At 63.9% G+C, this 27,912-nt stretch overlaps 3 protein-coding genes across 6 annotated transcripts; 1 reads left to right on the top strand and 2 right to left on the bottom strand.

Annotated features, from left to right (window-relative positions):
- Window positions 1–757: 757 nt before the first annotated feature.
- On the bottom strand, window positions 758–11,916 carry TIMP2 (TIMP metallopeptidase inhibitor 2). The gene is made up of 5 exons (XM_040582227.1): window positions 11,544–11,916; window positions 3,567–3,667; window positions 3,374–3,482; window positions 2,900–3,024; window positions 758–2,477 (listed from the first exon to the last, which is right to left on the bottom strand). Exons 1-5 carry the CDS (start codon window positions 11,668–11,670, stop codon window positions 2,277–2,279), a joined length of 663 nt encoding a protein of 220 aa, XP_040438161.1. The 5' UTR covers window positions 11,671–11,916; the 3' UTR covers window positions 758–2,276.
- A 4,526-nt stretch (window positions 11,917–16,442) lies between these two features.
- CANT1 (calcium activated nucleotidase 1) lies at window positions 16,443–25,709 on the bottom strand. 2 transcript variants are annotated; one of them, XM_040582206.1, is made up of 4 exons: window positions 25,605–25,709; window positions 17,880–18,519; window positions 17,432–17,635; window positions 16,443–16,969 (listed from the first exon to the last, which is right to left on the bottom strand). In XM_040582206.1, exons 2-4 carry the CDS (start codon window positions 18,496–18,498, stop codon window positions 16,599–16,601), a joined length of 1,194 nt encoding a protein of 397 aa, XP_040438140.1. In that variant the 5' UTR covers window positions 18,499–18,519; window positions 25,605–25,709; the 3' UTR covers window positions 16,443–16,598. The 2 variants fall into 2 exon arrangements, with proteins under 2 accessions (XP_040438140.1, XP_040438139.1); XM_040582205.1 differs by lacking the exon at window positions 25,605–25,709 and adding an exon at window positions 20,210–20,264.
- C1QTNF1 (C1q and TNF related 1) lies at window positions 20,498–26,700 on the top strand. Of its 3 annotated transcripts, none has more exons than XM_040582226.1 (4): window positions 20,498–21,123; window positions 24,483–24,639; window positions 24,736–24,884; window positions 25,429–26,700. In XM_040582226.1, exons 2-4 carry the CDS (start codon window positions 24,497–24,499, stop codon window positions 25,824–25,826), a joined length of 690 nt encoding a protein of 229 aa, XP_040438160.1. In that variant the 5' UTR covers window positions 20,498–21,123; window positions 24,483–24,496; the 3' UTR covers window positions 25,827–26,700. The 3 variants fall into 3 exon arrangements, with proteins under 3 accessions (XP_040438160.1, XP_040438159.1, XP_040438158.1); XM_040582225.1 differs by having other exon boundaries at window positions 20,500–21,123; window positions 24,463–24,639; window positions 25,276–26,700; XM_040582224.1 differs by having other exon boundaries at window positions 20,502–21,123; window positions 25,276–26,700.
- Window positions 26,701–27,912: the final 1,212 nt, after the last annotated feature.

The raw sequence follows: 27,912 nt of genomic DNA, 5'->3' as shown, positions 1-27,912 counted from the left end.
CGACCACTCCCAGTGAGGGCAGTGACCACCCCCAATGAGGGCAGCGATCACTCCCAGTGAGGGCAGCGATCACTCCCAGTGAGGGCAGCGACCACTCCCAGTGAGGGCAGTAACCACTCCCAATGAGGGCAGTGACGAGTCCTACTGAGGGCAGTAACCACTCCCAATGAGGGTTGTGACCACCCCCAATGAGGACAGTGACAAGCCCCGCTGAGGGCAGGGACCACTCCCAGTGAGGGCACTCACCACTCCCCCTGAAGGGCACTGACCGCTGCCACTGGCAACGCGCGCACGGGCAGCACAGCCTCTCGCTCACTAACACCGCCACACGCGTCCGCCCAGTTCAGAGTCCTGTAGCGGAGTGACGGGCAGTGGCACCTGCGCGACCTTAGCAACGCCACGGGTCGCGTTCTAAAGCCTGTGACGTACAATGGGTTCGGCCCAGTCGCCTGTGGCTCCGTCCCTGGGTAACCGCCCCGCCCGCTCTGGCCCCGCCCCGCCGGGGCTGCCCGCGGGGGCCGGACGCGGTCTTGCCGCCGCTGCTCCCCGCGCCAGCCCCGGGTTAGCAGCGCCCAGCGGGGACCCCTCCTCTCGTCGGCTGGTGAGGGGCCCGGCCGAGCCGGAGAGCGGCCCCCGCCCCCGCCCCCCGCCGGCCCCGTCTGGCAGCTGCCGGTACAGACACCCCGCACGAAACCGGTGCGACTCCAGCGCCTGACGAGGAGAGACGGAAATTACAGCACAGGGACCACACAGCCGGTGGCAAAACAAGTGGAAATATTAAACTCAAAGATAGACTACCAGCAGAGACAGGAGTAAATGGCACATTTGATATAACCATACAGTAAGCGAACGGGAGTCGTATATGGGATTGATTAGAGGTTGGGTGGGGGGGGTTTCTTTCTTTTTAATTTTTCTCTTTAATATGTTGAAATTGCCCAGACTGGTCCAGTACGACATCTTAAACCTTACAGGGATGCACAGCATGAAAAAGCCCCCAGAGCAGGGCTGCAGGGATTGTTCCCAGCACGCTCACGCAACTGCGGTAAGGGCCAGCGGGCACACGAGACAGTGCCACCCGCGTCGCAGCTGGGCAGCTCCGTAGCACGCACCAGCGCCGCTGCAACAACGTGGGAATGGCTCAGAGAAAGCGGGGCCCGAGGTGTGTGGGAGGGTTCACCGGAGGGAACGGGTTTTCCTGCAGCCGCGGTGCTGCCTGCACCCAGCTGGGTGCCGGGCTCTGTCCTCGCCACCGCAGAGAAGGGAGCTCAACCGGCCACAATGCTGCAGTGGTGCCGAAGGCCGCAGTGCAGCTCAGCCAACAGCTGTATGAGGTGATGACAAACACCCTGCACCCGTGTAGTTGGAGCTCCTGCCTCGGTGCCCTGCCAAGCCCTCCTGCCTGCCTGCCTGCAAGGGCTGGTGGGTCTAAGGCTGTCCAGCAGAAGGGTCCAGCAGCAGCTCTCTGCCCGTGCAGCAGGTTGTGGTGGGAACGGACCCCTCTGTGATGCTGGGGAAGATGGTAAACCCCAGCACTTGCCTCCGTGTCCCCATGGGGAGAGGAGCGTGTGGAGAAAGGGGCTGCAGTGCCCAGGTGCATGCAGGGGGGCCACCCCAGCCATGCTAACATGTCCCTCCAGCTTCTTGGGACAAGGCACCTGCACAGGAGCCATCCAGCCCTGCAAAAGACCCATAGCCCCTCGCACACAGCTGGGGGCTCTGCCACATGGTAAAGCCCCCCAGAGCCCCTGCCTGGAAGGCTGTACCCTTCCTGCACCCCCAAAAGGAGGGACGGGTGGTGGGTGGGGAGGGGGACAGCAGGGTCCCCAGTGCTGGAGGGTGGCCAGGGATGCTGCAGTGGGGAGGGCTGCCTGACAAGAGCTGCTGGGGCGGCTACCCCGTGGCAGGGTCACTGGTAGACCTGCTACGCAGATGGGGCAGCTCCCGCCACTCACGAGGGTTCAATTCTTTCACAGCTGCCAGGGTGCTGGGGCTGAGTGTGGCTAGGCAGGGACATGGCCCCAGCAGGGGGGTCCCCTCACACCCTGCTCAGCCCTGCCACAAGAGCAGGAGCACCCAGCATGGCCACGGGCTGCTGGGTGCCTGTGACAGAGCAGGTCCCCATTTCTGCCCTCTGCACACGTGTGGCAGCCACCACAGCATGGGGAGCCCCGCAGCCAAGTGGATTTTCATGCTGTCTCCAGGAATTGATATCAGCGTGGACCAGTCTAACATCTTGCAGGTTTTTTCTACTGGCTACTGGAATGCGCTCATTTGGCTTAGGGGTCCTCGATGTCAAGAAACTCTTGCTTGGGGGGGGCCATGCCACGGTACCAGGCGCATGAGCCATCGCTCCTCTTGATGCAAGCGTAGTGCTTTGCCTGCCGCCCATCCACATTGTTCTTCTCCATTGCCCAGTCTGTCCAGAGACACTCATCCGAGGAAGAGACGAAGCAGGGGATGGAGAGGCAGCGTGAGATCTGCACATAACAGAGACCGTCAGAGACCCGAGGGTCGCTCCTTGGGGTGGGAGGAAGCAGCATGGGGCAGCTGTGACTGGTGATTCTCCACAGCCCTGCTTCATCCACCCCCCCAGCTCTGGACCAGGGATGCCAGGCTACCCTTTCCCTGCAGGGCACAGGGACGTAACACTGATGCAGGGGGACTGAGGGAGCCCCTGGGTGTGGGTCCCAGGGCTGGTCGGTTCCCAGCCAGAGAGCGCCAGAGGCTCAGCCATCCTTCCCATATCCCTAGCTGCATGCTGTGCCCCCTGCACAGTATCATCCTTGAAGGACAGGGAAAAGCATCTCACCGCAGAGCCCGTGCCTGCCTCAGGGCTGCAGACCCCATTGGTGTGGGGAGTGGGGCGCAGCCCATGCTCTGGGGCAGCCCGGCTGCTCACCTTGCACTCGCAGCCCATCTGGTACCGCTGGTTTAGGCTCTTCTTCTGGGTCGGGCTCAGTGAGTCCCAGGTGGAGACCAAGTCACAGAGCGTGATGTGCATCTTGCCATTGCCCTCTGACTTGCCTGGGGAGAGGCCAGAGAGACCGATCAGAGGGTCCCCTCCAGGCGCCCCGGCACCCGACTTTGGTTTGGGGTGCCCGGGTCTCAGCCCAGCCTGGGGGGCTGGAGGCCACTGCAAACCAGCCACTCTTGCCATATACTGTCCCTGGTGGACCCCAGGGAACAAAGGCTTGTCCCACAGCCACCTCTGCCACAGCTGGGGGGGTCCATGGAAGGCTGGTGGTGGAAGCAGGACAGGATACAACACACACACGTGGGCACACATGTCACAGGCATCTTGGGAAGCACATGAGGCAGCAGGGCCATCAGTGCCACCAAAAACCCCCAAGAGCCCTCTGTCACAGCCACCCACCTGCAATGAGATACTCCTTCTTCCCGCCGGTGTCCAGCAGCCGGCCACACACAGCAGTGGACGGAGCCGTGTAGATGAACTCTATGTCCTTGTCAGGGCCCTTAAACATCTGGCGAGAAGGAGCAGGGGTGAGTGGCCAGTACAGAGGCTGCCCCGTCCCTCCCAGTCTCCTGCCCTGAAAGTGCCCCATTACCTTGATCTGCTTGATTTCATACTGGATTCGTTTGATTGGATTCCCGTATATATCATTCCCCGAATCCACCTCTTTCGCAGAGACAGCCTTTGCTCGGATCACTGCAATGGAGGGGTGTCAAGGTCAGCAGGGGTGGCCAAGGACTGGAGGTGTTGCCTGCACCACACAGTGCTGCCCTGGCTGGACAGTCCCACTTAGCCTCCCCATCCCACAGGGAGTCCCACCCTCCATGGGGCTGGCTACCCGCAGCCAGCCCCAGTGTCCTCCCCACAGACATCCAGCTGCCCGCAGAGCTGGTTGTCACACGCTGTCCCCGAAGGGACAGGGCTCTGACATGTGCAGGACAGGAACGGCAGCAGCACCCTCACGGTGGCCAATAAGGAAAGGTCACCCCAGGGTCACCCAGCCCCACCACTGCCAGCTGTGCTGGACCAGTTGCACTTGGCCAGCACTGGCTTGGTCTCTGCCCAGCTCCTGTCAGCGTTGTGGGTGCAGGCTGGCCCTGCCTGGGCTCGTGCCTGTCACCCAGATGGCACTGAGTCAGCTAAAACCTGGCAGCAGCGTCCTGGGAGCACCACGGTATTTGTCCCACTGTCATTAATTAAACCAGTTTCTGACGAGGGCCCCAGCCAAATGCCTGTGTGGCCTGGCAGGGCTGGAGGGGGAAAGGGCATGGGGGAGCTATTTGGAGGGTCACCTTCGGGTGCAGAGGAAGGTGGGAGCTGCATCCCCCTGGCTGCCTGCCACGGCCAGCACGGGCACCAGCGATGCTCACCAAGTGCCTGCACAGGCAGCTCATGCTGGGGTCCCTGGCACGCCCCGAGACCCCTGCCAGCCCCTCTGCACCACCATGCCAGGGGAGTGGGTGTCCCTGGACCAGGCTGCCTTCACACCCCACAGCTGAAGCATGGGGTCCCTGTCCCACCAGGGAAGGGTCCCAGCTGCCACGGGGCAATGCTCTGGCTGCTGGCTCCCCGCCAGACCTCAGCTACCGCCACATGGAGCCTCACACCATGCAGGTGCAAACATCGCATCCTCTCGGGGATGGGCGCTGCAGGGTGTCGACCCCTGCCCCTGCTGCCAGAAAAAATAACCTGGGGACACCGAGGGCTGGGCAGTGAAAAAACACAGCCCGGCGAGGAGAGGCAGCAAGTTCCCCAGCCAGCACCCTGGAGCAGCCCAGCCACAGGCAAAAGCCCTCCCGGTTCTGCACAGCCCTGGGGCAGTTCCAGTGCTTGGTGCCAAGAGACAAGGTCGGGTGCCCCAGGATCATTGAGGTCACAGCACCCTGGAGCCTGGGGACAGCTCTGCGGTGGAAGGGTCCCTGTGGTGAGCTGCCAGCACAGCCTGGGGATACATGAACGAGCATGTGAGTGCTCTGCACGTGGCAGTGCCCTGCAGGGCACTCGGGGTGGGCAGGGCAGGCAGGAAGCAGGCAGCCAGCTCACCCTTACTCACCGGCTCGGGACACGGCAGCTGGTTCAGTGCTGCGCTGCGCAGGTTACAGCTGCCTGTGATGAACGCAGCGACACAGGCATGCAAGGCCAGGGCTGCGGTGCTGAGAGCTGTGGCTCCCAGCCCTGCCTGGTTCTCTCCATCAGCGTGAGAACGGGAGCTCCCGGCTGGCCCCAGGCAGCACCGGGGACGCTGATGGCACAGGGGGCAGTGGCATCCCCAAAGCTGCAGCTCCTGCTCAGCACCCTCACAGCTGGAGCTGAGGAGGGGGCCTGGCTGCAGGGCAGGGGCTCACAGGGCTCTCCACTCTGCTGGGGGTACTGCCATCCCACGGGGAGGCCAGATCCCCATCTCTCGGGGGACCTGCCAGCCCCGTGCATGCTGCAGGGTACGGGATGGGGTCCATGCTTTGGCCAGGGTGGCAGAAGAGCAAGCAACAGCCAAGCTGGAGATCTAGCTTGTGTCCCCCCCGAAAGGTGCTGGGGTGGGAGCAGCTGGGGACACGCAGGGCTCACCAGCCCAGCACAGATGAGCTTGCCTTCTTTCATTTGGCACAGCAAGGAGAAGGAATCTGACCACGCTCTATAAATACTAATGGGGCGTGGGGGCATGTGGATGGGCTATTTAAGCTGAAGGTCAGGGGGGCACAGCCCCACATGGGCACTGGTAAGGGCCAGCTGAGTTTACTCTGGAAAAGGGAGGGTGGCCACCAGCAGGACCAGGGGCCAGGGAAGAGACTTTCAAAAACAGACACCCCTGGTCAATGTGGGCACTCACTCGGTGCAGGCCAGAGGGATGCAACGCATACCAGTACCAGGGCTGCACCGAGGGCTTTCCCAGCCCTGCTCCCCTTCCCTGGGGAAGGGCCAGGCTGCCCTGGCACACTGGCAGCACATGCAGCATCTTGGCCATGCAGGAAGCCCCAGCCTCCTGGCCTGCAGTAGGCAGCAGGGCAAGTCCCTCGGCACAGCCCCCCATCCCAGTCCCCAACCCAGGCTGCAGGAGCTCAGCTTGCCACGTGCAGACTCAGTCCCTGCCCGCTGCCAGCGCCTGCTCCTCTGCCAGCAGCATGCCTGGGTCACCGCTGGCACAGGCCACCCCTCGCCCCCCGACCCAGCTGCTGCGTGCCCCCACATGCCAGGCCCTTCGCTGCTCTGCGCACATCTGCGGTGTAACTTGGGTGCAACCAAGCTGGAGAGCGCGCACCCGACTCCGGTGCAGTGGCTCCAAGCGCAGGGAACGGTTACTGGTTCAGGGGCTCCAGCCTTTTCCATTCACGTGCTGATGAATCACTTGACAAAAATGCAGCCCAATTCTAGGCGGATTTGTTCTGAACAGTGCGGCTTTGTGGAGGGGATGGCTGCGCTGCGCTTTCCCCGCCAAGACCCCAGCAGCGCAGCCAAGCTGCTCTGTGCCAGCCAGGAACCAGAGCAGTGAGGAGGGCAAGCTGCAGGGATTGTGGAGGAGAGCCCCAGAGGAGAGCCCAGCTGAGAGCCCTGCCTGGGATGAGGAGGCAGGGCTGAGGGATGGAGGAAGGCCCCAGGTACTCAGAGGCCGGCACTCAGCCCTCCCCAAATGCCACCACTCCTGCCACCAGCCTGGAGAGCCATCAGCAGCAGGAGCCCACACCCTCTGCGAAGCTGAGCTGAGGCTCTCCCAAGGCACACGGCTGGCACAGCACACCACCAGCACTGGACAACTGAGTCTGACCAGGACAATGCTGGGAACGCTCCTTCCCAGGGCAGGACAAGCTGTGGGATGCACAAGATGCACTGTGGGAGCCCCACCAGTGACAGCCCCCGTGCTGGCCCCCTGGGCTGCAGGCCATGGCCACCCTGTAATGAGGACCCTGGAGCCCTCTGAGGGCAGACCCTGGCAAGGCAGCGAGGTCTCTCGCGGCCCTCTGCCATAGGGGTCGGTCCCACCACCCTGGCAGGGCAGGAGCGCTCGCCCCCACGCCGAGGCTGCCGGCTGGCCTCTTCCTGCCTCTGCACTGGGAGAAACGCCAGCGTTCGCCTTTTAACTCCGCACAGAGGCTGATGCATGACAAGGGCTGCACTCACAGCTGGGGCCTTCAGAGCCCCCTAGTCCGTGCCCGCTGAGCGGGGCTGCCCTTGTGCCTGCCACCCTGGGGGACTCAGGGCTGGGGGCTGTTCCAAGAGCTTTCGATAACCCCCCAGCTGGCTGCAGCTGCCCTGGCATGGCCCACAGCCACCTTCCAGCACTGCTCCCTGCTGCCTCATCCTCCTGCCCAAGGCAGGATCCAGGAACAGGCACAAGGGTAAGCAGGGAGAGGGTTGTCTGCCCCCAGCTGCAGATAGGTGGGGGTCCATGGGGAGCTGGTGACCTCCCACCCTGACCAGCCAGGGCTGGCCGGGGCAGAGCGGCCGGGGAGTCCTGGGCATCCCACAGTAGAGTGGTCCCCACACTGCAGTGGGCAACAGTGCCACAAGGAAGGGCCCTGTGCTGGGGCCCAGCTGACCCTGTACCACTCCCTCTGGCTGTGCGACAAGCACACAGCCAGCTGGGACAGACTGGGGCTGCAGTGCAGCTCCAGGAGCAAAGCTGGGGGCAAAGAGAGTCACCCAGTGCCACAAACCCACTGGGATGTCCCTCTGTGCTTGCCAGCCAGTGGGATGCTGTCATCTCCGGCCCCTGCCACACGGCTGCCCCAGCTCAGGGGCTGCACCCTGTGTGTTTCATACTGCTAAGTGAGGCTCCTGCTGCAGACAGTTACCATCGCAGCAGGAGCCACCATGGGCAGCTGGCAGGGAGATGCTGCAGCCCCAGGTCCTCTCTGGGGAAGAAGAAAAGGCGGTTTGGAAGTGGTGACCTGCCTTGATGAGACCTGCCAAGAAGAGAAGCTGCAGCCAAGGTAGGTCCTGCCTTTGCCCAACCCAGCTTGAGGGAGCTGCTGGAAAGCGCTGTGCCTGCCTGCGTGTGCCCCACGGGCTGAGGGGCAGCACAAGGAGCCTCTGCTCTGGGACTCCCCTCCCGGCCAGAGACATGCCAAACGGCTGCCCCTTCCTCCACCATCCCACCCCAAACCCCACTGTATGGCCCCACCAGCACCCGCCTGCAGCTGCCCAGGAAGCGCTGGTGCCCGCAGAGCGTGGGGGCCGCTGCTGGGCTGAATGGCCAGGGAACAAAGCTCCCTTCTCTGGGGCTGCTGGCAGCCGGCTGAGCAAAGGGGCCAGCTGCCAGTGCCAGCACTGCCCACTGCCCACCCAGCACCACCAGCCTGGGCACCCATCCCCACAGCAGGGGCAGCCTTGGGGTCACTCCAACTCTGCTTGAGGCTGGCAGAGCCAGGGATCCAGCAAAACACCCCCGTGAGGGACTCCTGCACCCTGGCACGCAGGCAACAACCAGCCCCCAGGTGCTTGCTCGCACCCCGGCAGGGGCAGCGGAGAGGGCGCCCCCGCCCCGGCAGTGGCAGGGTGCTTCGGGGGGTGTGGAGGCTGGGGGAATGTGGAGCTGAGCACGGCAGCCCCACAGCGGAGAGGCAGCAGGAGGCCATGGGGGCTCCCCTGGAGCACGGCGGTGCCCACGGGGAGGTGGGAGGCACCAGGCCCCACTCACCCGCCGGCCTGTGCGGGAGCCACGGGTTAAGTGCTGCCATGGCCGCGTGCGTCATCCCAGCCCTCTGACGGGAACAGGACGGGGCCCAATCAGCAGCAGCACCAGCAGTCAGCCCACGGCCCTCCGCGCCCACAGCATGGCAAAGGGGCTCCGACCACCACAGCACGGCAGCTCCTCTGCCCCAGCGGGGCTTGCCAGGGCCAGCCGGGCTTCCGCCAGCAGCCCTCAGCGGGGGCTGCTCCCACCTCTCTCTCCAAACCCTCTTCTCTGCCTGGTCCCCGCCAGCAGCTCCCGCTGTTCCTCCCCTGCCTCCATGGTCCCTGCTCCCCATCCCAAGGAACCATGCGCTGGGACACATGGGATCGGCACAAGGCTGCCAGGGGCCGCATCCAAGGTGCCCCCATCCCATGTGCCACAGCAAGCCCCTGCACCGACCCATTGACCCCTCCTGGAGCCCTCAGTGCCATACAAGGCCAAAGCCATGGCCGTGCCCAGAAGGGCTGAGCATCACCTCCCTCATCCCCCACATCCACATGCTGCTCCAGAGGACACCAAGCACAAGGCAGGGTCTCCTGCTGTGGCCCCTAGCCCAGCCATATCCCCACCTGACAGACGAGCATCTCCTACTGCTGAGCAGCCCCAGCAGAGCAACCCCCCAGGCAGGCAGAACACAGCTGCCAGCCTCTGCTGCCTAGGCACAACCCCAGTGAGGAATGGCAGATGGAGAAGCCCTGAGCCCTTGGGCCCTGCAGCAAACTTCTGCCCATCCTATGGTCCAGGAAGCACAAGCACAGACAGGCCAGGTCACTTGTTCCAAGTTACTGGCTCTGGTGACACGACTCCCAGCCCCTCCATGGCCCCCAGCCCCAAGGGCACCTCATGCCCAAAGCAAAGTTGCATCTGCTCCCCCTGCGCTGCCTGGAAATGCAGCCCTGGGCTCTGAGTGCTCCAGCCCAGCTCCTAGGGAGAGCCAGCTGAAGGGTGCTAGAAGGGCGGAGAGGCTGTGGGGATGTACAGATGGATGTGGCAGGCACTCTCCATGCTACAAAGCGGGGACCCCAGCCCCACAGGGCCAGGGCCCTGCATTGCGCTCATCCAGCTTTCCCCTCCAAAGGGCTGAGCACAAGCTTTGGGGCTCATCAGCTGCCCTGGGTGTGCCCAGCACCACAGCACATCAGCCACCACCACGTCTCCACCAAGGGCACAGCCTGGACACAGGCTGCTTCATCTGCAGCAGCTGGGGAAGGACCCGGCAGCACCTGGTGTCCCAGGCTCTCCCTGGGCTCTGCATGACCGTAGAGAGGGAGGTGGCCAAGGAGCCTTCCAGCTCCAGAGAGCATCTGGGGGGAAGACGAGAAGCAAGACAACCAGGGATCACAGGCTGCATGAGACAGACCCATGCTGCATGGGAAGAGAAGGCTGGGCAGCTCATCCCAGGATGAGCCCTGCTCCCCAGAGCCCAGCACTGTCCCCAGCTGTGCTCCCACAAGGCAAGACTGATCCACATGAGCCGCACAAGGGACTCGGGCTGGGAGCCAGAAGGTGCCAACACTGTGGGAAGCACAGCACAGTGGGAAGCTGCCTTGGCAGGACAGGCTCCAGGCACCCACAGGACCAGCACCTGCCGAGGACAGCCCTACCCGCAGGGACCACCGCCTGGCCATGCTGTGCCCTCTCAGGGGACAGCTCAGACAGCTGCAGCCACCAAGACAGACAGTGACTCAGCAGCTGAGTCACAGCTGAGCCAGCACCCCGGGACTGAGTCACAAGTGCCCAGGAAAGCTGATCCTGACAAGAGCGTGATGGGAAGCCACAGTCCCACTCCCAGAGTAGGCACGGGGGATCCTGCGGTCCAGGGGCACCGGCTTGAGCAAAGCTCCAAAATTCAGTGCTCCATTTTGTCTAAAGACCTCCCTGTCCGCAACACCCCTCGTGGTGTGCTGCGCTGAGCAGCAAGGCCAGGCAGAGCCGGGGCCATGGGGCAGCTGCCAGATGCTGCGGGAGTTGCCCTCACTGAGAAGAAACGCCGGGAGCGAGGTCTGGAAGGGATGAGGGGAGCCTGGGAATCCATCAGAAGCATCCTGTCTCAGGAGCTGGGGACAGGGCAGGGCCGTCCAGAGATTGGGGCTGCTTAAGTGTTTGGGAATGTTACCTCTCCAGCTGAGCCTGGGAAAGGCCCCACAAAGGAGAGCGTCAGGAAATGGGCCTGGTCTGTTTGTATAATATGTTAAAATTTAATAAGGGCATTATTCATAGAAAGAGGAATCCAGATCCCGGCGCTGCCAACCCCTCCCTTTCAGCAGCATCCAAGCCGAACAAAGTGGGACAGGGGAGAGGAAATGCCTGGAAATAAGGAACAGACAGGAGGTGACCGAGCCTGCCGCAGCTGGCCCGGTGGGGCTGGGGGCTGGCGGGGCTGGCCCGGCGCTCGGGGCCGGTGTCGTGCGAGAGGCAGCCGCGCTCGCAGGGCCCTGGCCGCCCCCGGGGCCGCCACGTCCCACCGCGGTTTAAGCAAAGTTGGAAGAGGCCGGGCGCACCCGCGGCACCGGGGCTGCGCGGCGGGGAGCCGGACCCCGGCCCGGCGGCGGGGGTAGAGCCGCGGCTCCGGCGGCTCCTCGCATCGCCCCGGGAGCGACGCCGGGCGCGGCCCCGAGGGTCCCCCCGAGCCGGCGAGAGGCGCCGGGAGGGCCGGCCACAGCCCGGGCGGACGGAGCGGCCGCGCCTCCGCCGCCACACCCCCGGGCCGGGCAGCCCGCAGGGCGCGGGACCGCGGGCAGGTGCTGGGGGCCGGGGCGGCTCTGCCCGCTCCCCACCCGCCCGGGCCGGCCGCTCCGCGCCAACTTTCCGCCCCTTCCCCCCGCCGGGAAGTTGGCGCGGGCCGGGCCGGGGCGGCGGGGCCGCTGCCGGGGACAAAGCGCGGGGGCGGCGGGCGGCGCTCACCTACGTCCGCGTTGCAGAAGGCCTGTTGCGGGTGGATGGGCGAGCAGCTGCAGGCGTCGGCCGGGCGGGCCCTGCCGAGCAGCAGCACCGCCAGCCAGGCCAGCAGGCTGGGCAGCGCGGCGGGCATCTTGCGGCGGGGCTGCAGGCTCAGCGACCCGGCCGAGAAAGCCGCATCCACCGCCGGGCCCGGCCGAGCCGCCGCCGGAAAGTTTGGCTCCGGCAGCCGCGGCCCCTGCGCGGCGTTGTGGACGCTGCTGTGGCCGCTCCTCCGCTGCCTTCTATGGAGGTGTTTTCTTCCTTCCCCGGCTGCCGCTCAGCCTCGCTTTTTAACGTGCTCCGGGGATTTGCTGCTCCTCCTCTGCAAGACGCGGGGCCTGCGCTGCTCCCGCCCCTCCGCAGGATGCGGCTCTGTGCCGCCTCGGCCCCCCCGGCCCGGCCCCCGCCGCGGGCACCGGGCGCCCCCCCCGCCCCAGCCGATCCCCGGCGCGTCCCGGCCGCCCCCGCCCTGCCGCCTCGGGACCCGCCGCCCCTTGGCCCGGGCGGGGCCTGGCGGCAGCGGGCCGAACCGGACAGCGGCGGGGGAAGGCGCCGGGGCCGGCCCCGGAGCCCGGCTGCCAGAGCTGGCGGCCGGCCCGCGCCCAGCGGAGCGGCGGTTGCAGGGGAGGGCTGCGAGCGTGGCCGTTCCCAGGCACCTCCTCACCTCGCCGGCTCCGCCAGCTCGGCTCATTCCGCTACTCGTGCCCCTCGCCCACTGCCGCTCCGTGCCCGTGGCCCGGCCGGCTATGGCCGCGCTCGCCCGCCGGTCCTGCGCCGCCGCGATGTGCGCGCCGGACGGGGGCCTCTCCCCCTCGACCCGCAGCGCGTCCCCCGAAACCCCCTCCCCGCCCCCGCCCTGGCTGCGCGGCGCGGTAGGACCCGGCCGGCACCCGGCCCATGCTGCCACTCGCTCTCGCCCTCCCGGGGGGAAAACTCCTGCGTCGAGATAAAAACAGTTTAATAGGTAAAGTCGTGCGCACAAGCAAAGCTAAACAAGGAATTCCTTCACTGCTTCCCTCAGAAGGCAGGTGCTCAGCCATCACCAGGCCAGCCGGGCTCCATCACGCATGACGGGGACTTTGGAAGACAAATGCCATCACGCCCAATGTCCCCCCCTTTCCTTCTTCCCCTGGCCCTATATGCGGAGCATGGTGTCATGGTCTGGAATATCCCTCGAGTCAGTTGGGGTCAGCTGTGTCCCGCCCCCCAGCTCCTTGTGCCCCTCAGCCCGCTCGCTGTGGGGTGGGGTGAGGAGCAGAAAAGGCCTTGGTGCTGTGTAAGCGTGGCTCTGTAATAGGGAAAACATCCCTGTGTTATCAACGCTGGTTTCAGCACAAATCCAAAACACAGCCCCATACCAGCTACTATGGAAAAAATTAACTCTATCCCAGCCCAAACCAGCACACTGCATCACTGTGGAGGGCACTGGGGCGCTGTTGGTCTCTGTGCCAGTACTCCCGTGCCCAGGCCAGCCGGCTGCACAAGCGTACTTCGTTCCTCCAGCGGTGCCCTTGTCCCAGCGAAGCAGCAGTGAGCCCAGCTCTGCCTCTGGGCAGGGACATGGCTTCTGAGCACAGCTGAGCTGGGTGCTACAGGCATGTGTTGGCAGGGGCAGCCACCACCACGGCCACAAAATCTGCTCCTGAGCCAGCCTCTCACCACAGAGCTGCCCTGCCACGGCTACTCATGTTTGAGGGAGGTGCCAGAGCTGCTTGCCCTCTAGGATGCGAAGAAACAGCAGAAATGTGGGCGGCTGAAGCTAGTCCAAGCCCCACTAGAGCCTGCAGGGAAGCTGTGGGAGGGGACTGCATCCACAGTGCTGGCATGGTGGGCGAAACCTGGTGATGAGGCTCCAGGTCCCCAACTCTGCTGCGGGGCATGCTGCAGATGCTTCAGCAGCAGCCACCAGGAGTCCTGCTGGCCTGGCTGCCCAAGGTGCCGGTTGCTGCCTCGTGTCCTGGTATTGCTGGTCACTCGTGCTGCTCCAAGGGCACCACAGGGCCAAGGGTTGGGAGGCCTAGGGATGCTTCAGCCCAGTCCTGTTTGTGGCGAGGCAGGGGCTGCGGTCCTGTTGCCCACACTGCACCGCTGCCCCAGGCCCTGACAGCCTCACAGGCCCCTGACATCCTGCCTGCATGAGGAGGGGGAAGATGGGGTCAAGCCAGATCATTAGGAAAAGGGCCAGCATGGGCTGGCAGGGCAGCTGGTGGAATGCTCTGGGGGTGCAGAGGGACATGGTACAGGAAGGCCCCGCTTCCCAGTGGAGTGCAGAGCTCCCTGCCTGGCTGAGTCCAGGGAACAAGAAGGGGCCACAGAGCAGTGACAGCCACCAGGACAGCTGTGGGGCCAAGACAGGTGCTGTGGAGTCACCAGCCCCGGGCCAGGAGGGTGAGCAAGGCCATGAATGCCTGTGCCAAGTGGAGTGCAGGCAAAGGCAAAGTGGCCAAAGTGGCCCATGGCCAGCCGGCACCCAGCACAGGCTGGGGGGGCACCCTGGGGCAGGTGCTGCATGGCCCCCGAGGCCACATGCACGGGCTGAGGCCAGCTCTGCCCGTGGTGCTGGGGACAGGTCTGTGGCCGGGGTAGGGCTGCCCTGCAGAGATGAGCGTGTCCACTTGCAGCACAGCGCCAGCGTGAGTCATTTTCTGGGCTAAATGAAAACACGTGTCCAGCCTTGTATGCACTCCTCACTCAGCTCACAGAGGTGCTGGACACTGTAAACAGGGGGTGGGGGGGCAGCCTGGCTGGGCTCTTGGGAGGGCCTGTCCCTGCCAGCTCTCTGCACCGTGGGTCCTCCCACCCAACTGCGGCCCAGACACTGCATCAACAGGCCCCCTCCTTCCCCCAGGCAGGGCCAGTCCCCACAGCAGGGCAGTGCCAGGGCAGGCAGGGGAGGTATGGGAGCCAAGCCCGCCCCTGAATGGTGGCAGCCAGTCCCAGGTTATCTAAAGCCCACCCTTTTGGCAGGGCTGTCCAAGGGGCAGGGTGTAACAGGGTCCCCTGGCTGGAGGGAGACACTTGGACAGCCCAAACTCATGTTGGTGTCAGCTGTGTCTTGTGCCCAGAGCTACAAGGCAGCTGCTTATGGATCTGTGCCTGCTGGGTCCCTCTGACAGTGGCTCCACTGGTGGCATCCTCACAGGCACCAACTGCTGCGAGGTTGCCCCGGCATTGCACTGGGCCCATCCCCAGGGGTCCTGACCACAGCCTTGCTCTGGTGGAGAGGGAGGTCCCACTCCCACAGCCAGGGTAGTGGAGGGTCCTGGCACCACAGTCACCTCGTTCCTTGCCAGCTGCCCTGTGCCCGCAGCTCTTTGCTGCCAAATTGGGGGGCAACACAGGGCCAACCATGAACCCCAGCACCTCACTGGTGTGAAGAACTGCTGCCCTGCCAACTAGGGCAGGGGCTGAGGCAGGGGAGCACAGGCCAGGCCAGGAGCTCCATTCTTGTGGTTAGTGGGGTGGGAAGGAGGCCCCGGGGGCCAGCAGATGCCCATGTTTCACACTTTCGGCTCCCAAGAACTATGCAAGTTCCTCCTGAGGGGCCACAGGCTGCTGCCATGATTTCACAACACTGCTGGCAAGCTTGGGAAGGGCTCCCTGGCCAGCAAAGCCTGGGGCTGCTGTGAATGCTTCCCAGCTGCTGCAGGCCCCAGGAAGCTAAGCTGGTGCTTCTGGCTCTCCCTCCTATACCAAACATGGAAGCCCTTGGAGCAGGCATGGCCATCTTTTCTGACGGCTCCTGGCGGCTTCTGTCCAGGTCCTGCATCTTCCTGGAGCTGACAGCTTTGGGTCTAGAGGCACCTCTGGGGCCCAAGCCAGCAAAACCACGTACCTCCTTTGGGGTGCGGGCTGGGAATGGCACAGGGCCACGCACAGGGATGTGCCCACATTACAACTGGCTATGGCTGTTGGACCATCAGTCACCTGGGACCACACTTGCTTCCCCCAGCCCCATGGGCAGAGCCACCATACCGGTACAGCAGTGCCAGCAGCAGCCCCAGCTGCTGCTACTTGAGACCACTAAAAGCCCCAGCCCTGGTGCTACTGGTGATGCAGGAACAGCTGCATCCCCCTCAGTGACAGAGCCAGAGGGACACCACCACAGTCCCCCTCCCACGTGGGACCTTCCCCAGAAAAGTGCCCAGGGCTGCCCATTACTGCAGCCATCACCTCACCCAGCTTACAGTAAAAAGGGAAGGAAAATGACCTTCTGGGAAAAAGTCTGATGAAATCCCCCGCAGCTATGACACCATAGATGGCCCTTGCCTGCCCTGGCTGGGACACCATGCCATGCCCCTATCCCCAGCTAGTCACTCTGACCCCAGGAGGGTTAGGAATGGGGCAGGATCTGGTCAATTGCACCCTCAAGGATGCTCCTCCCTATAGGGATGCTTGTCCTCATGTCTCCAGTATATTCCCAGTGAGGTGCTGGGGACACGGATTGGAGGTTCTCCTGCAGGGTGGCCCCAGGACACATTGCCAGCATGGCTAGACCCCAGCGCCTGGCTCAGACCTGCTCCTCCAGGTACTGGGACAGGCCCAGTGCTCCAGCTCGTCACCCCCTCCTCCATCGGGGGAGCACCGCAGCACAGCAGGACACGAGGCAGAGCAGCAGAGCTGGGGCTCAGGCTCCTCCTCAGCTGCAAACCCAGAGCCCAGATGTCAACACAGCCACCGACTCACCGCAAAGGGTTTCTGTCGCAGTTAGGGGCTGGGTGCTAATGGCTGCAGCTCAGGGCCTGCGCAGGGAACTGGCACATCTGGACCACTGTCTGTCTCCTGGACTGGGGCTCACAGCACCCTGTGGTGGCAGTCCCTTGCCACCAGGTGCCACTGCCGAAACACCCACACCACACCTGCTGCAGCAGAGCCAATGCTTTACCAGAGATGCCAAGGCCAACTACAGAGCTGGGAGTGCTGCCCAGCATCCCTCGGGCAAGCCTGGGGCATGTGCCCGGCTAGGAGCATGCTAGCAGGGCCTGCCCCAGCGCCCCTCCAGTCCAGTCGAAAAGTCGGTTAAATAAACTCAATGCCCTCGTATTTCACACTCCCAATCCTGGTCTCAGGCAGAAGGAAGCGCCCGTCCAGTGTGAAGGCCATGATGTAGCTAGCAATCTTGCCGTTGTCCTCTTCCGATTTCAGCGCCACAATGATCTGGTCGTCTGTGTCCGGGATGAACTTGAAGGAAGAGAAGCCATGGGTAGGGACTACCTCACCCACACGTCCCACCGTCACGTCCCCAAAGTCCTGAGTAGAGCTCAGCAGCAGGTTGGTGCCTCGCCGCTCATCTGCCTTCTCATTGTATCGCTCATGGCTGGCACGGCGCGGCAGGAAGAACCAGCGCTGCAGGGTGTCACTCCAGGAGACCGACTCGTGGATCAGGTAACCTGCAGCAAGGAGTGGTGTCTGACGGCATGAGGCAGAGAGCACCCACCAGGCTGGGGTGGGTCTGCTCCCCACTCCAAAGGACACCACAGCCGGGGAGGTTGCAGCCCCCAGAGGCAACTCCTGTAAATGTTTCTGCCTTCTCCTGCCCCACTGCCCATGCAGCAGCCCCCCCAGTCCCTCCCGGAGCTGGGCAGGGGCACCCTGGCACAGCCTCCTCTGCCCAGGGGGCCTGGCTGCCAGGCACAGCACCAGCTAAGTGAACCTCCCACTGCTTGTGGCAGACAGGAGAAAACTGGCCAGGGTCAGCTCTGGCCTCTCTGCCAGGACAGGGCGAGGTCTCTGGCCTCCAGCATCCTTTAAGTCTCACTCCAGTCCCAGTATCTATGGGGAGGGAGACCTCAGCCCTGGGGCCTACTGAGGGTGTGGGACACAGGGTGGCAGGAGGGAGCCTCACTCAGTACCTGGGGGTCGGATCCCTGCCGCAGCCCTCAGTGCGTTGTAGTTCACCACCCAGTTCTCATGGCCCACGTCACCCTTGTAGCCGATGACTTTCACCCACTCGGGGTTCTCGTTCACCACCTCCCCTGTTGTTGTGGTCCATTCCTTGCCCAGTCCCCCCACGTAGAGGTGCTCGTCCTTCACTGCCAGCCACTCCGCCTTGAAGCCTGCAGTGGAGAGAATGGCATGAGCCAGGGCTCAGCCAGCACAAACATCAGACTGGCCACACTGCCCTGAACACCACACCAGACACCCAGATCCTGGGCACAGCCTCCCGAGTCCCTGGGCGGGATTGCCCCTGTCCCACCCAGGCTTACGGAGTCACAGAAACGGTGCACCCCACCCCAGCGAGCCGCAAAGAGCCAAGGGCTTCACTGCTCTGCATCTGCAGGGCAGACTGGTGGAGCTCACCTTTCCCTACTGTGCCATCCCCATCTGGGAGGATCACCCAGGGCACCACCTTGTTGCCTTCAATCTGGTAGACCACTCCTGTCCGGTCATCCACAGTGTACAGCTTCCCATTGAAGACGACCAGCTCTGAGAGCTCCATGCCCCTGCCCTTCTCAGCCAGGTGGGACTGCAGCACGCTCTCGTCTTTGTCCCACTCCACTGTCACGCTGTCCCCGCTGTCCGACAGCACCAGGTAGCCCTTCTTCAGGTAACTGAACCAGGTGTGCTCCTCAGAGCCCCGTGACTGCGTGTCCAGGTCCGCAATGACTCCGATGCGGTAGCGCACACCCTCGGGGTTTCTCTGGGGTGGGGACAGAGGGTAGGTGTCATTGTAGCGGTCCCCTGTGTGCAGGCTGAGCTGCCAGTTGCGAGGATTGGGTGGACCATGCCGCGCTGGTGAGGACCGGTGCAGGCAGAAGAGCAGCAGCACAATCCCCACACAAGCTGATGACAGCACGATGGCCTTCCAGCGCAGTCGAAAGCGGGGATCAGCACCCTTGGTCATGGACGCGAGGACAGGTAGACCACCCACGCTGATCCGGAGGGGGCTCATAGACTCATGGCAGGGCGGGATGGGCATCAGACTTGGGGCAAGAAGAACCTGGTGGAAAAAAGGGAGGAAGCAGGTCAGAGAGCTGGAGCCTGGTGCTGCACTGAGCTCAGGGGGCTGCAGGGCATGGCCACAAGGGAGAGGTGAGGGATCTCATCCCCTCTCCTGCAGCAGGAGAAGGTGCTGCTGCCTCAAGCAGGGAAGGGGGCTGCTTTGCTGCTGAGGGCACTCTCAGCCCCCTCCCACCTCAACCCTGCTCTGCCCTCCCAGACCAGAACAAGCCACAAGCCCCAAAGTGTTGGCAGGCATGCATGACCTGCTCAGCACCTCTACCTGCCCCAGGGCCCACAGTAACCCTGGGCGAGTCCCCAGGACCTGTACTTGGGTGTCCTGCTGAGCAGCATTCCTGCACAGCCCCAGGAGGGAGCTCCCCTCCAGCAGCAAGAACAACCCTTGGTGCCTATGGAGTGGCTAGCCGGCCTGTCCCAGCTCCCACAGCCCCCAGGAACCAGCCCTGCTGCTGAGCAGTAGACGTGTCCCCAGGCCCCACAGAGACACCAGAAGACACGTGGCAGCTCCACCCCAGCAGGATGCCAATGCTTGAGCAGGAAGTGCAGCACCTGGGTTCAAGGGACAAACACCAGAACTTGCCGAGCCTTGAAGCTGCAGTAGCCTCTACCAGGTCTGCCCACTGTCATGGTGTCTCCTCTGGGCATGACTCATATGTGGGTACCCTCAGCCCACCCTGCGCTGTGCCCACCCACAGGGCCAAGGTGCCAGAGCAGTGCCTCTCCCTGCCACCTCCCTCCGTGCAGCACAGGGGATGTGGCAGCTCCCTGGGCTCCTGCAGATGGACTATACCAGGCTGCGCAGGGAGCGAGCAGCCCCCAGGGACTGGAAGCTGCCCCATCACCCCGTGCCACGCAGCACAGGGCAAGGACCCCCAGCCTGGGGCAAGGCAGAGGGGTGCCCAGCTGCCAGCCCAGGCCTGTCACCGGCTGTGGTGGGGCCCCGGGCCTGGCGCTGGGCACGGGCCGTGCTCCCCACAAGCAGCCATGCCACGGGGCTCTCAATGTGCCTTTCAGCAGCCTGAGGGGTGAACAGAGGCTGCATTGAGCATGGGAGGCCGAGCCCGGGCAGGCGGGTGTGCTCCTGGCCACGGCCGGGACACAGAGGAGCCCACGAGGGACGGCTGCTCGCCCCGAGGCGCCGCCACAGCGGGGTAAAAACCCTGCAGGGGAGGGGGGGCAGTGCTCCTCCGTTCTGCTACGATCCCGGAGCACCGCCCTCGGCAGGGCCCTGGGGACCCGGCTCAGTGCGCTGGTCCCCACTGTGGCTGTAGGGACCCCAGCACCTGCCCTGAGCACAGCTACGGGGCCCTCTCCCCCCGGGCATGGCCACGGGGACGCCCCCAGCCCACCCGGGCACGGACACGGGGACCCTCGGGCACGGACACGGGAACCCTCGGGCCCGCCGGGCACGGGGACCCCCGAACCCCCTACTCGGAGCGAGCTGCCGGGAAGCCGATGCCCCGCCCGGCCTGAGCGGGGCCTTGAGGGCCTCCGCGCCCCCCGGACCCTCTGCCGCGGGGCACAGCCTCGGCGCCCCCGGTGTTCCCCCCGAGCAGAGTGCTCTGTGCCCGCGGTGCTCCCGCCCCAGCCCGGCGGGCCCCCTCCCCACAGGCCCGGCCCCGAGGCCCCGCGGCACGGCCCGCGCCCCCCGCCCCGGTGTCCCCACTCACCGCGGCGCCGCCCGAGCGTAGCCGCCCGCCCCCCGCACAGCCACCGCCTACGGCTCCCGGCAGCCCCCGCGCGCCGCCACGGCGGCCGGCAGCGGCCAAACCACCGCGGCCGCAGCAGGAACGACAACTCCCAGCAGCCCTCGCGCGTCAGTGCCGCCCTGCGCCGCGGGGGCTGCTGGGAGCTGCAGTCCACCCCGCGGCCTGCTTCGCGCCCGAACCGGGCCGGGCACGGCGACAACGGACCGGTCAGCCCCGACCGGTCCCGGCCCCCCGCACACGTGCTGTTGGAACCCAGCGATGGGCAGGGGGGCCGCAGGACGCGGGCTGAGCCGGCTCTGCGGAGTGGTGTCTCCTGCGGCCCAGCCTCGGGTGGGCATGTCCCCGGGTGCAGCCCCCGGTGCAGGCAGGCCCCAGCCCGCGGCTCCTGACACACCAGCGTTAACTGGGACGGGCCCCGTGTCCCCCCAGCACTTGGGGTGCAGGGAGTGGGGCCAGGTCCTGCCCAGCGCTGTGGGACACGTGTGTGTGTCTGGCTGTCTGTGAAAGGTCCCAGCGAAGCCCCTGGCATGTGCTGCTGCCATTCCCTGACCTTGGGCCAGCGCTGGTCATGGCTGCAGGCCCGGTGCTGGTAGGCGCTGGGAGCACACATGGTTAACGCCAGCCGCCCGCGCTGCTGGGCTCACATCTGGCAGTGGGAGGGCTGCACGCCTGGTCTTGCTCCTCTGCTGCCTCCTTTACTTTCTAGAAAGTGCATTTCCGCCCAGGCCGGAGGAGGAGAAGAGGCTGCTGGAGTGGGAGGCAGCCGATCCGCTGCAGGCAGGCTCTGCCCCGTGCCTGGGGGCTGGCAGGGCAGTACAGAGGGATGCTCTAGGGAAGGCAAGGCAGCACCAGGAGGGAGCAACTCTGCCCCGGAGGTAGGTAGGGGGCAGGTTTGGGGGAGGGCCCTGCAGGCCTAGGACCAGCACCTTATTGTGTACCCGTTTGCGGGTGCTGTCAGGGCACAGCAGCACTGGTGTGGATTCACTCATGAGGTGGCTCCACCTCACTGGTCGCATGGGTGCCCTGGGGCATGTCCAGCAGCGGTGACCAGGGTCCCCCCCTATCCAGTCCGGTCAGTTGAGTGAGGACCCTGCCCTGCCTGCGAAGGGGTGGTGGGGACCACAGGGCTGAGCCCCACAGTCTGGGGTCACAGCCTGACCCACAGCAGCTTGGCAAGGACAGACACTGGGAGGTGGTTAGTACTGGAACTTGCAGCACAGGCTTGACCCAGCACAGATCCACCGCAGCTCCCCCAGCCCTGTGCCCCAAAAAACAGTCCCTATGAGCACATAAAACCCAGGGCCAGGCTGTCCCCAGGCATGTGCAGGGGACAGGGACGTGGTAGCTGCTGGGGTCCCTAGGACAGCATCTGGCTGGTGCTGCAGGAGCTGGAAGGCTGCAACCACCCTGCTGGTCCTTCACCACAGCTGCTCCACACAGCTCCCACCCTGCTGCCTGCTGGGTCTGTGCTGCTCTGGGGGCACAAACAGCTCTGCAGCCATTCCAGCTGCTGCAGCAAAAGGCAGGGGGAAGCCATCCCACCAGCATGACCCCAGAGGCAACGCAGCTCCAGCTGCTGCAGCTTGGGGAGGGCTCTATCCACCACCCTGAGCCGGTAGGATGAGGTGAGTGTGTAGGTCCTGCTGCCTCCATGCCGCCCACTGCTCTGAGCCCCTTCAACCCCTCCCAGGGGTTTGCTTATTTCATTCTTGTCTTTATCACCATCTAGGATGTATTTCAGGATGTTTTGACTTGCAGTCACAAAGCTTTAGCAGCCACTTAATTTAAATCTCCAAACGGCTCCTGGAAAGCATCCAATCCTGACAGGAAAAACACCATCCCTTCAGCAGGGCTGTATATGCCTGTGCATACATAGGCACCTCCTGCCCGGTGCGCCTGCGGACATGTGTTCAGGGGCCCAGTGAGCCCTGCATGCTGCTGCTGGGTGCACCATGCCACTGACAGCGCTCTGTGTGCACAGGACACTCGCCTCCATTTCCAGCCCTATGACAGCCTGGGAAGCATGCTGCCTTTCTCAGTGGGAATTTTCTGGTGAAGGATTTCTTCTTGTGGAGCAGTTCCCTGCAAAGCTGCATTTTCCCTAGGGTTGAGCCTGCTTTGGGTCTCAGGGAAAATGTCTGGTTTGATGGTCCCAGAGCTGAGGGAAAACCACGGGTTTCCCAAAACACCAGCAGGCTGCGTGCCATGCTCTCTGGCATGTGGCTGGCATAACTGGAGGCCAAGCAGGGTGAAGAGAGCCAGGGCCAAGGCTCTCCTGGATGATATCTGCTCACAAGCCCCTGACTGGCCTCCTCCTTGCTTCTATCCATGGATCCGCTTCTCCCCTGACAACAGAGCTGAGCATGGGCAGGCACCAGGCCAGGGCACAGAGGATACGGTGCCAGGCTGCCCACGCACAGTGCCCACAGCCCTGCCTCTCCCCATAGCCGGCAGCACAGCAGGACTTGGGCAGAGATAACAGGGCGAGAGACAGAGCAGGGAGGGACACAAGCTGGGACACAGGCACCGAGAAAAGTGTGTGAGGGAACAGGCCCTCTGCAAAGGATTGAAGCAGTAGGAAAGCCCTTTGGAGCCTTCCCCCATCCCTCCACCTAGTCCCAGTGAAGGTGACTCACAAGCCAGGCATCCATCCTGGCCTCAAACACCCTCTGCTGGAGCATGCCTCCCCAGTCTCCTGTTCCCACCGGTCCTCTGACCCCACCAGCCCCTGTGCTCGGGGGACAATAGTCTGCCTGGGGGCTGGCTCAGTGATCGCTGACTGGGGACCCTGGTGTTTGGAAGGCGGGTGTTCACCAAAACAACAGGATTCTGCCCCAGAATCCTTCCCCTTGGCCTGGCCCACCCCCAGGACGAAGGGCTGTGCTGTGTGGGGCCCTTTGCCCCTTGGGGCAGGGGATCTAGGATCCCTGCAGAACCTGGAGAGCAGAGCCAGGTAGTGCGGGGGGAGGCTGTTTGGGGAGGGGAGAAAGGCAAAGGATGTGCCCCTTCGGGGAGGCACCTGACAGTACAGGACTCAGCAGCCTTCTCCATCCCAGCGCTGCAAGGCCCCATCATGGCAGGGTGTGGGACCAGGCAGCCCACACCTGCAGCCCTGTGCCAGCCAGCTGTGCCCCAGCACCACCTCAGACCCTGTGGTTGCACGATGCCAAGCAGCCGGGCAGTGCTGCACATGTGTTTGGTCGTGACCATCCTGGCGCCTTCAGAGCCACAGGGCCAGGTGTGGGGTGTGCCCAACCCCACATCTCCAGCAGATAAGGCTGTGATAAGATGAGGAAGGGCAGCAGGGCTGCCTGGGCTGGGCCATGGTGCCACCAGCTACTGCAAATATTAGCTTTGGCCCCATGCAGGAATCGGGGGTGCCAGGAAGTTTTCTCCCTGTTGCAACTGGCTCCCAGCTGGGGCTGCCAGCCCACATCCACATCTCCAGAGAAGTGGGTCTGGCCTCCTTGCAAGCTCTCACACTGAGGGCCAAGAGATGGCAGCTCCTGGGGCACAGAAGCCCCTTTCCTGGGGTCTGTGCAGCCTGTGCTGCAGGCATCCTTGCAAGCTGTGGTGTAGGAGGGATGCAGGCACCCTCCCCAGGCAGGGCCGGGGTTCCCCCACAATAGGCAGGGCTGCACCCTGACATTTGCCCTGTGGCACCTGGAGCTACCTGTAATTTTTTTGGGTGCTGAGACCCCAAGTTGCCATTTTTGGGCATCCTTGGGAGGCAGCTAAAGCCAGGCTGAGTAGGAGCAGCTATGTTTGGCCCAGGACTTAGACAGTCAGCCAGAGGCTGCTGCTCTGCTCTGCCCTTGGCTCCCCGGGTAATTTTTTCTTCCATGCATGCCAGGGCTCTGGGGGCTGCACAGCCCCAGCTCTTAGCAGGACCAGAGCCCCTGCACTGCTCCAAACGTGGGTCTCCCCAGGCACTCACTGGAGTGTCACCAAGGCACACAGCCTAGCTAAAAGCAGCTATTTAGGTACAGATGGTCCCTGCAGTTGGAAGAGATGCACATGCCCATGCTGCGGGCTCTGCTGGGGAAGGGTTGCTGCAAGAGCAGCTTTTTGGGGCTGGGAACACATCTGTGCCCTGTCTGGGGCCGCATAGTGCATCAGGTCCTGTCCTGGGGACAGTGCAGGGCACCGCCAGGCTAGTGTGGCAGGGCATCTCTGAATCTTCCAGCTCTGCCAGGCCTTGCTGTCCCCCTCAGCTATCCCTGGCACCTCACAGGGCACTGCCACAGCATGGAGGGGCTTTGGGCGCCCAGTGTCCTGCTGCTTTCCTGCCTGCTGCTGCCCTCTTCTTCAGGGAGCCAGCTCAGCCCCAGCCCCGACCAGCGTTTGCAGACGGACCCCAAGGAGACACCGCCTCAGCACCATGCTGCCAGGTGAGGGGACCCCGGGGCCAGGGCAGCCGTGACACTGCCAAGGGCCTCAGCCCCCACCCGTAGCTCCCTGTTGCGCTTTGCTTTCTGCCCTCCTAGGGCCATCCAGGAGCAGAAGGCTGGCAGTGCCCAGGAGGGGCTGCTGCCCCCACGGCCCCGCTGTGTTCGCTGCTGTGAGCCGGCCGACCAGCGCTTCTCCTACACCCAGTACCAGCCTCTGCCTCAAATCAACATGACCATCCTGAAAGGTGAGAGCTGTCAGGGCCCCACACTGCAGCAATGCTCATGGCCAAACCTGCAGCCCCGGCACTCCATCAGCCTGCCTGGTCTGCCAGCATCCTCCCAAGGCCAGCACAAAGCTGGGCTCCCAGTGCTGGCTCTCTGGGATGCCAGTCTTGCACGAACTGGGAGCAAGAAGCAGAGGCTGGTGCCTGTGGTCCAGCACCCTGCACAGACAAAGGGGCAGTGGGCAGGAGCCATTGTGGGGTGTGAGCTGCTCCTGTGCTGGTGGGCTCTGGGCAGGGCTGGTGGGGGGGCGTCCCTGCTGTCTCCATCCTTTTCTGCCAGGCAAAGGGGTTTCCAGGGTTCAGACATGGCACCCGCCTCTGACAGTGCAACTCTCCCTCCTGCTTTGCCCAGGCGAGAAGGGGGACCGCGGTGAGCGAGGCATGCAGGGCAAGTTTGGCAAGACAGGGGTGGCCGGCAGCCGAGGCCACGCAGGGCCCAAGGGACAGAAGGGCAGCATGGGCGCCCCAGGGGAACGCTGCAAGAGCCACTACGCTGCCTTTTCAGTGGGCCGCAAGAAGCCCCTGCACAGCAATGACTACTACCAGACCCTCATCTTCGACACACAGTTTGTCAACCTCTACGAGCACTTCAACATGTTCACGGGCAAGTTCTACTGCTACGTCCCTGGGATCTACTACTTCAGCCTCAACGTGCACACCTGGAACCAGAAAGAGACGTACCTGCACATCATGCGCAATGGGGCAGAGGTGGTCATCCTTTATGCCCAGGTGAGTGACCGCAGCATCATGCAGAGCCAAAGCGTCATGTTGGAGCTGCAGGAGCAGGATGAGGTCTGGGTGCGGCTCTACAAGGGCGAGCGTGAGAATGCCATCTTCAGCGATGAGTATGACACTTACATCACCTTCAGCGGCCACCTCATCAAGTACAGTGGGGACCCCTGAGCACCTGGTCCACCCTGCTCCTCCTCCCCTGGGGCAGATGTCTGAGGAGCCCCAGCTGCCCTCTTGCCCCAGGCATGCCACCCACCATTAAGCTGTTAGCCCTTCTACATGCTACTACTGCCAGCAGCTGCACCAGTGTGTGAATGCCCCCACGCCCAGCTCCTCGAGGCTGAGCCTATGTACCTGGAAGAGTCAGAGCCATTTCCAGCCTCTGCTGCATTTGTGACCTGGCAAGCAGTCACTCGCCTGGGGCAGGTAGGGAACTCATCCCGACCTGTGCCTGTGTCAGAGCTGGGTTTGCTGGGGCACAGTCAGTTGTGGCAATGGCTGTGAGCTTGTGTTTGGGGTTTGCTCGGCAGCGCCCTGGTGAGAGGCAGCGCAGATACACACACTGTCTTTTTCCCTTGCCCCCCCTTGCACCATGCCATGTGCGGCAGGCTCCTTCTGCAAAAGGGCAGAGGGTGCTCAGCACCCAGCAGGAAAGGCAGTAAAACCACTAAGGGCCCCTCTCTCTGCAGAGCTGGGTCCCAACAGCACAGATATTGCAGCACAATGCTGGGTACTCTCTGTGCTGAGCCTCCCCAAGTGCTCCCATGGGGGAACAGATTGTATCTGTTCCCCTTTGCAGGTCCCCATTGCAGTTCCCTCCGCCACAGCCTCTGCTGGGTGCCGATGCTACCAAGGAGGGGTTGGCACCTTGCCGGCAGCCCTGGGTGCGAGGCCTCAGCTGCTTCCTCTTCAGTTAAATTACCTGCTGGCTAGGCTTTGTATTTTTTGTAGATGCAATAGCAAAGCAGGGCCTGGGACAGTGTGCTGCCCACCACTCTCTGTACAGCTTGTGACCACATTAAACACCCCACAACTTTAAATCCTACTCACACGTTCTGTGTCCTCTTGTGTTGTGTGTGCAGAGGCTCTGTGCAGCTTAGGGCAGGTTCCCACTGCCAGGGTGTGGGGGCTCCCCAAGAGCTACAGGCTGGCACCGTGCTGCCCAGCCAGTGGTGGGAAGGGAAGGGCAGCTGGTCCCAGGAGAGCCAGGGAGACCTGAGCCAGGCCTGCAAAGGCCAGCAGCTCCCTAAGGGTGGGGAGCTGAGTGCAGTAACAGACCCATCAGCCTGTGAGCAGGGTGGGCTGTGGGTGGTGACCAGGTTTACCAAGAGTCCTGATCATCCAGCAAGTCCACAGTGATGAAATGGGCCTGAGATCAAGCTGGGAAGCCTGTGGTCAGAGAGGCTGGATTGGTGGGTCTGTGACTGGGCAGAGCAGGGCTGTAGCTGCAGGGCTGGGGCTGTAGCTGCAGAGCAGCATCCCATCCACCCAGCACAACAGGGAGAGCTCAGGGCTGAGCTTAAATAGTGACCTCATGGTGGGTGGAGGGCGGGTGGTGAGGCTGGTCAGGCTGTCTGGAGCTGGTGGTGCCTGTAGGGCCCCTGTTCCTCTGTCCCCGCAGGGCTGGTCCCAGGGACCCAGCAGGACAGCGGGAGGCAGCTCGGGCCCCCCTCCCAGCCACATGGTGAGGGCAAAGTCCCATGGCAGCCTCCAGCCCCACGGATGGCAGGCAGGGCTGGGGCTGCTGGCAGGTGGCATGAGTTGAGGGAGCTGCCTCCTTGGGGTGGCTGCCAGCCTGGGAACCAGCTGTGTCCCAGTCTGCCCAGCAGGGCCTGTCCAGGGACACACATCACATCCCAGCACACATGTCCCATCCCACCACACAGTCCATTCTGGGACATGTGGCCCCATCCCAGGGCATGCAGCATGTCCCATCCTGGGAGACATGTCCCCATCCCAGAACACATGACCCATCCTGGGAAATACATCCCCATCCTGGGACACACAGTCCATCCCAGGACATATGGCCCCATCCCAGGGCATGCAGCCCATCTCAGGACACATGTTCCATCCCGGGACACAACCCCATTCCAGGACACATATCCCTGTCCCAGGACACACATCCCCTGCCCGGGACACACGTCCCATCCCAGGACACGTGGCCCTGTCCCAGGGCACGCAGCCCATCTCGAGACACAATTCCCACCCTGGAAGACACGTCCTCACCCTAGAACACATCCCACCCCGGGACTCCCGG

This window comes from Falco naumanni, chromosome 1, assembly GCF_017639655.2.
Source record: "Falco naumanni isolate bFalNau1 chromosome 1, bFalNau1.pat, whole genome shotgun sequence".
NCBI lineage: Eukaryota > Metazoa > Chordata > Aves > Falconiformes > Falconidae > Falco > Falco naumanni.
The sequence above is the reverse complement of the archived record's forward strand: the minus strand, read 5'-3'. Positions and strand labels throughout refer to the sequence as shown.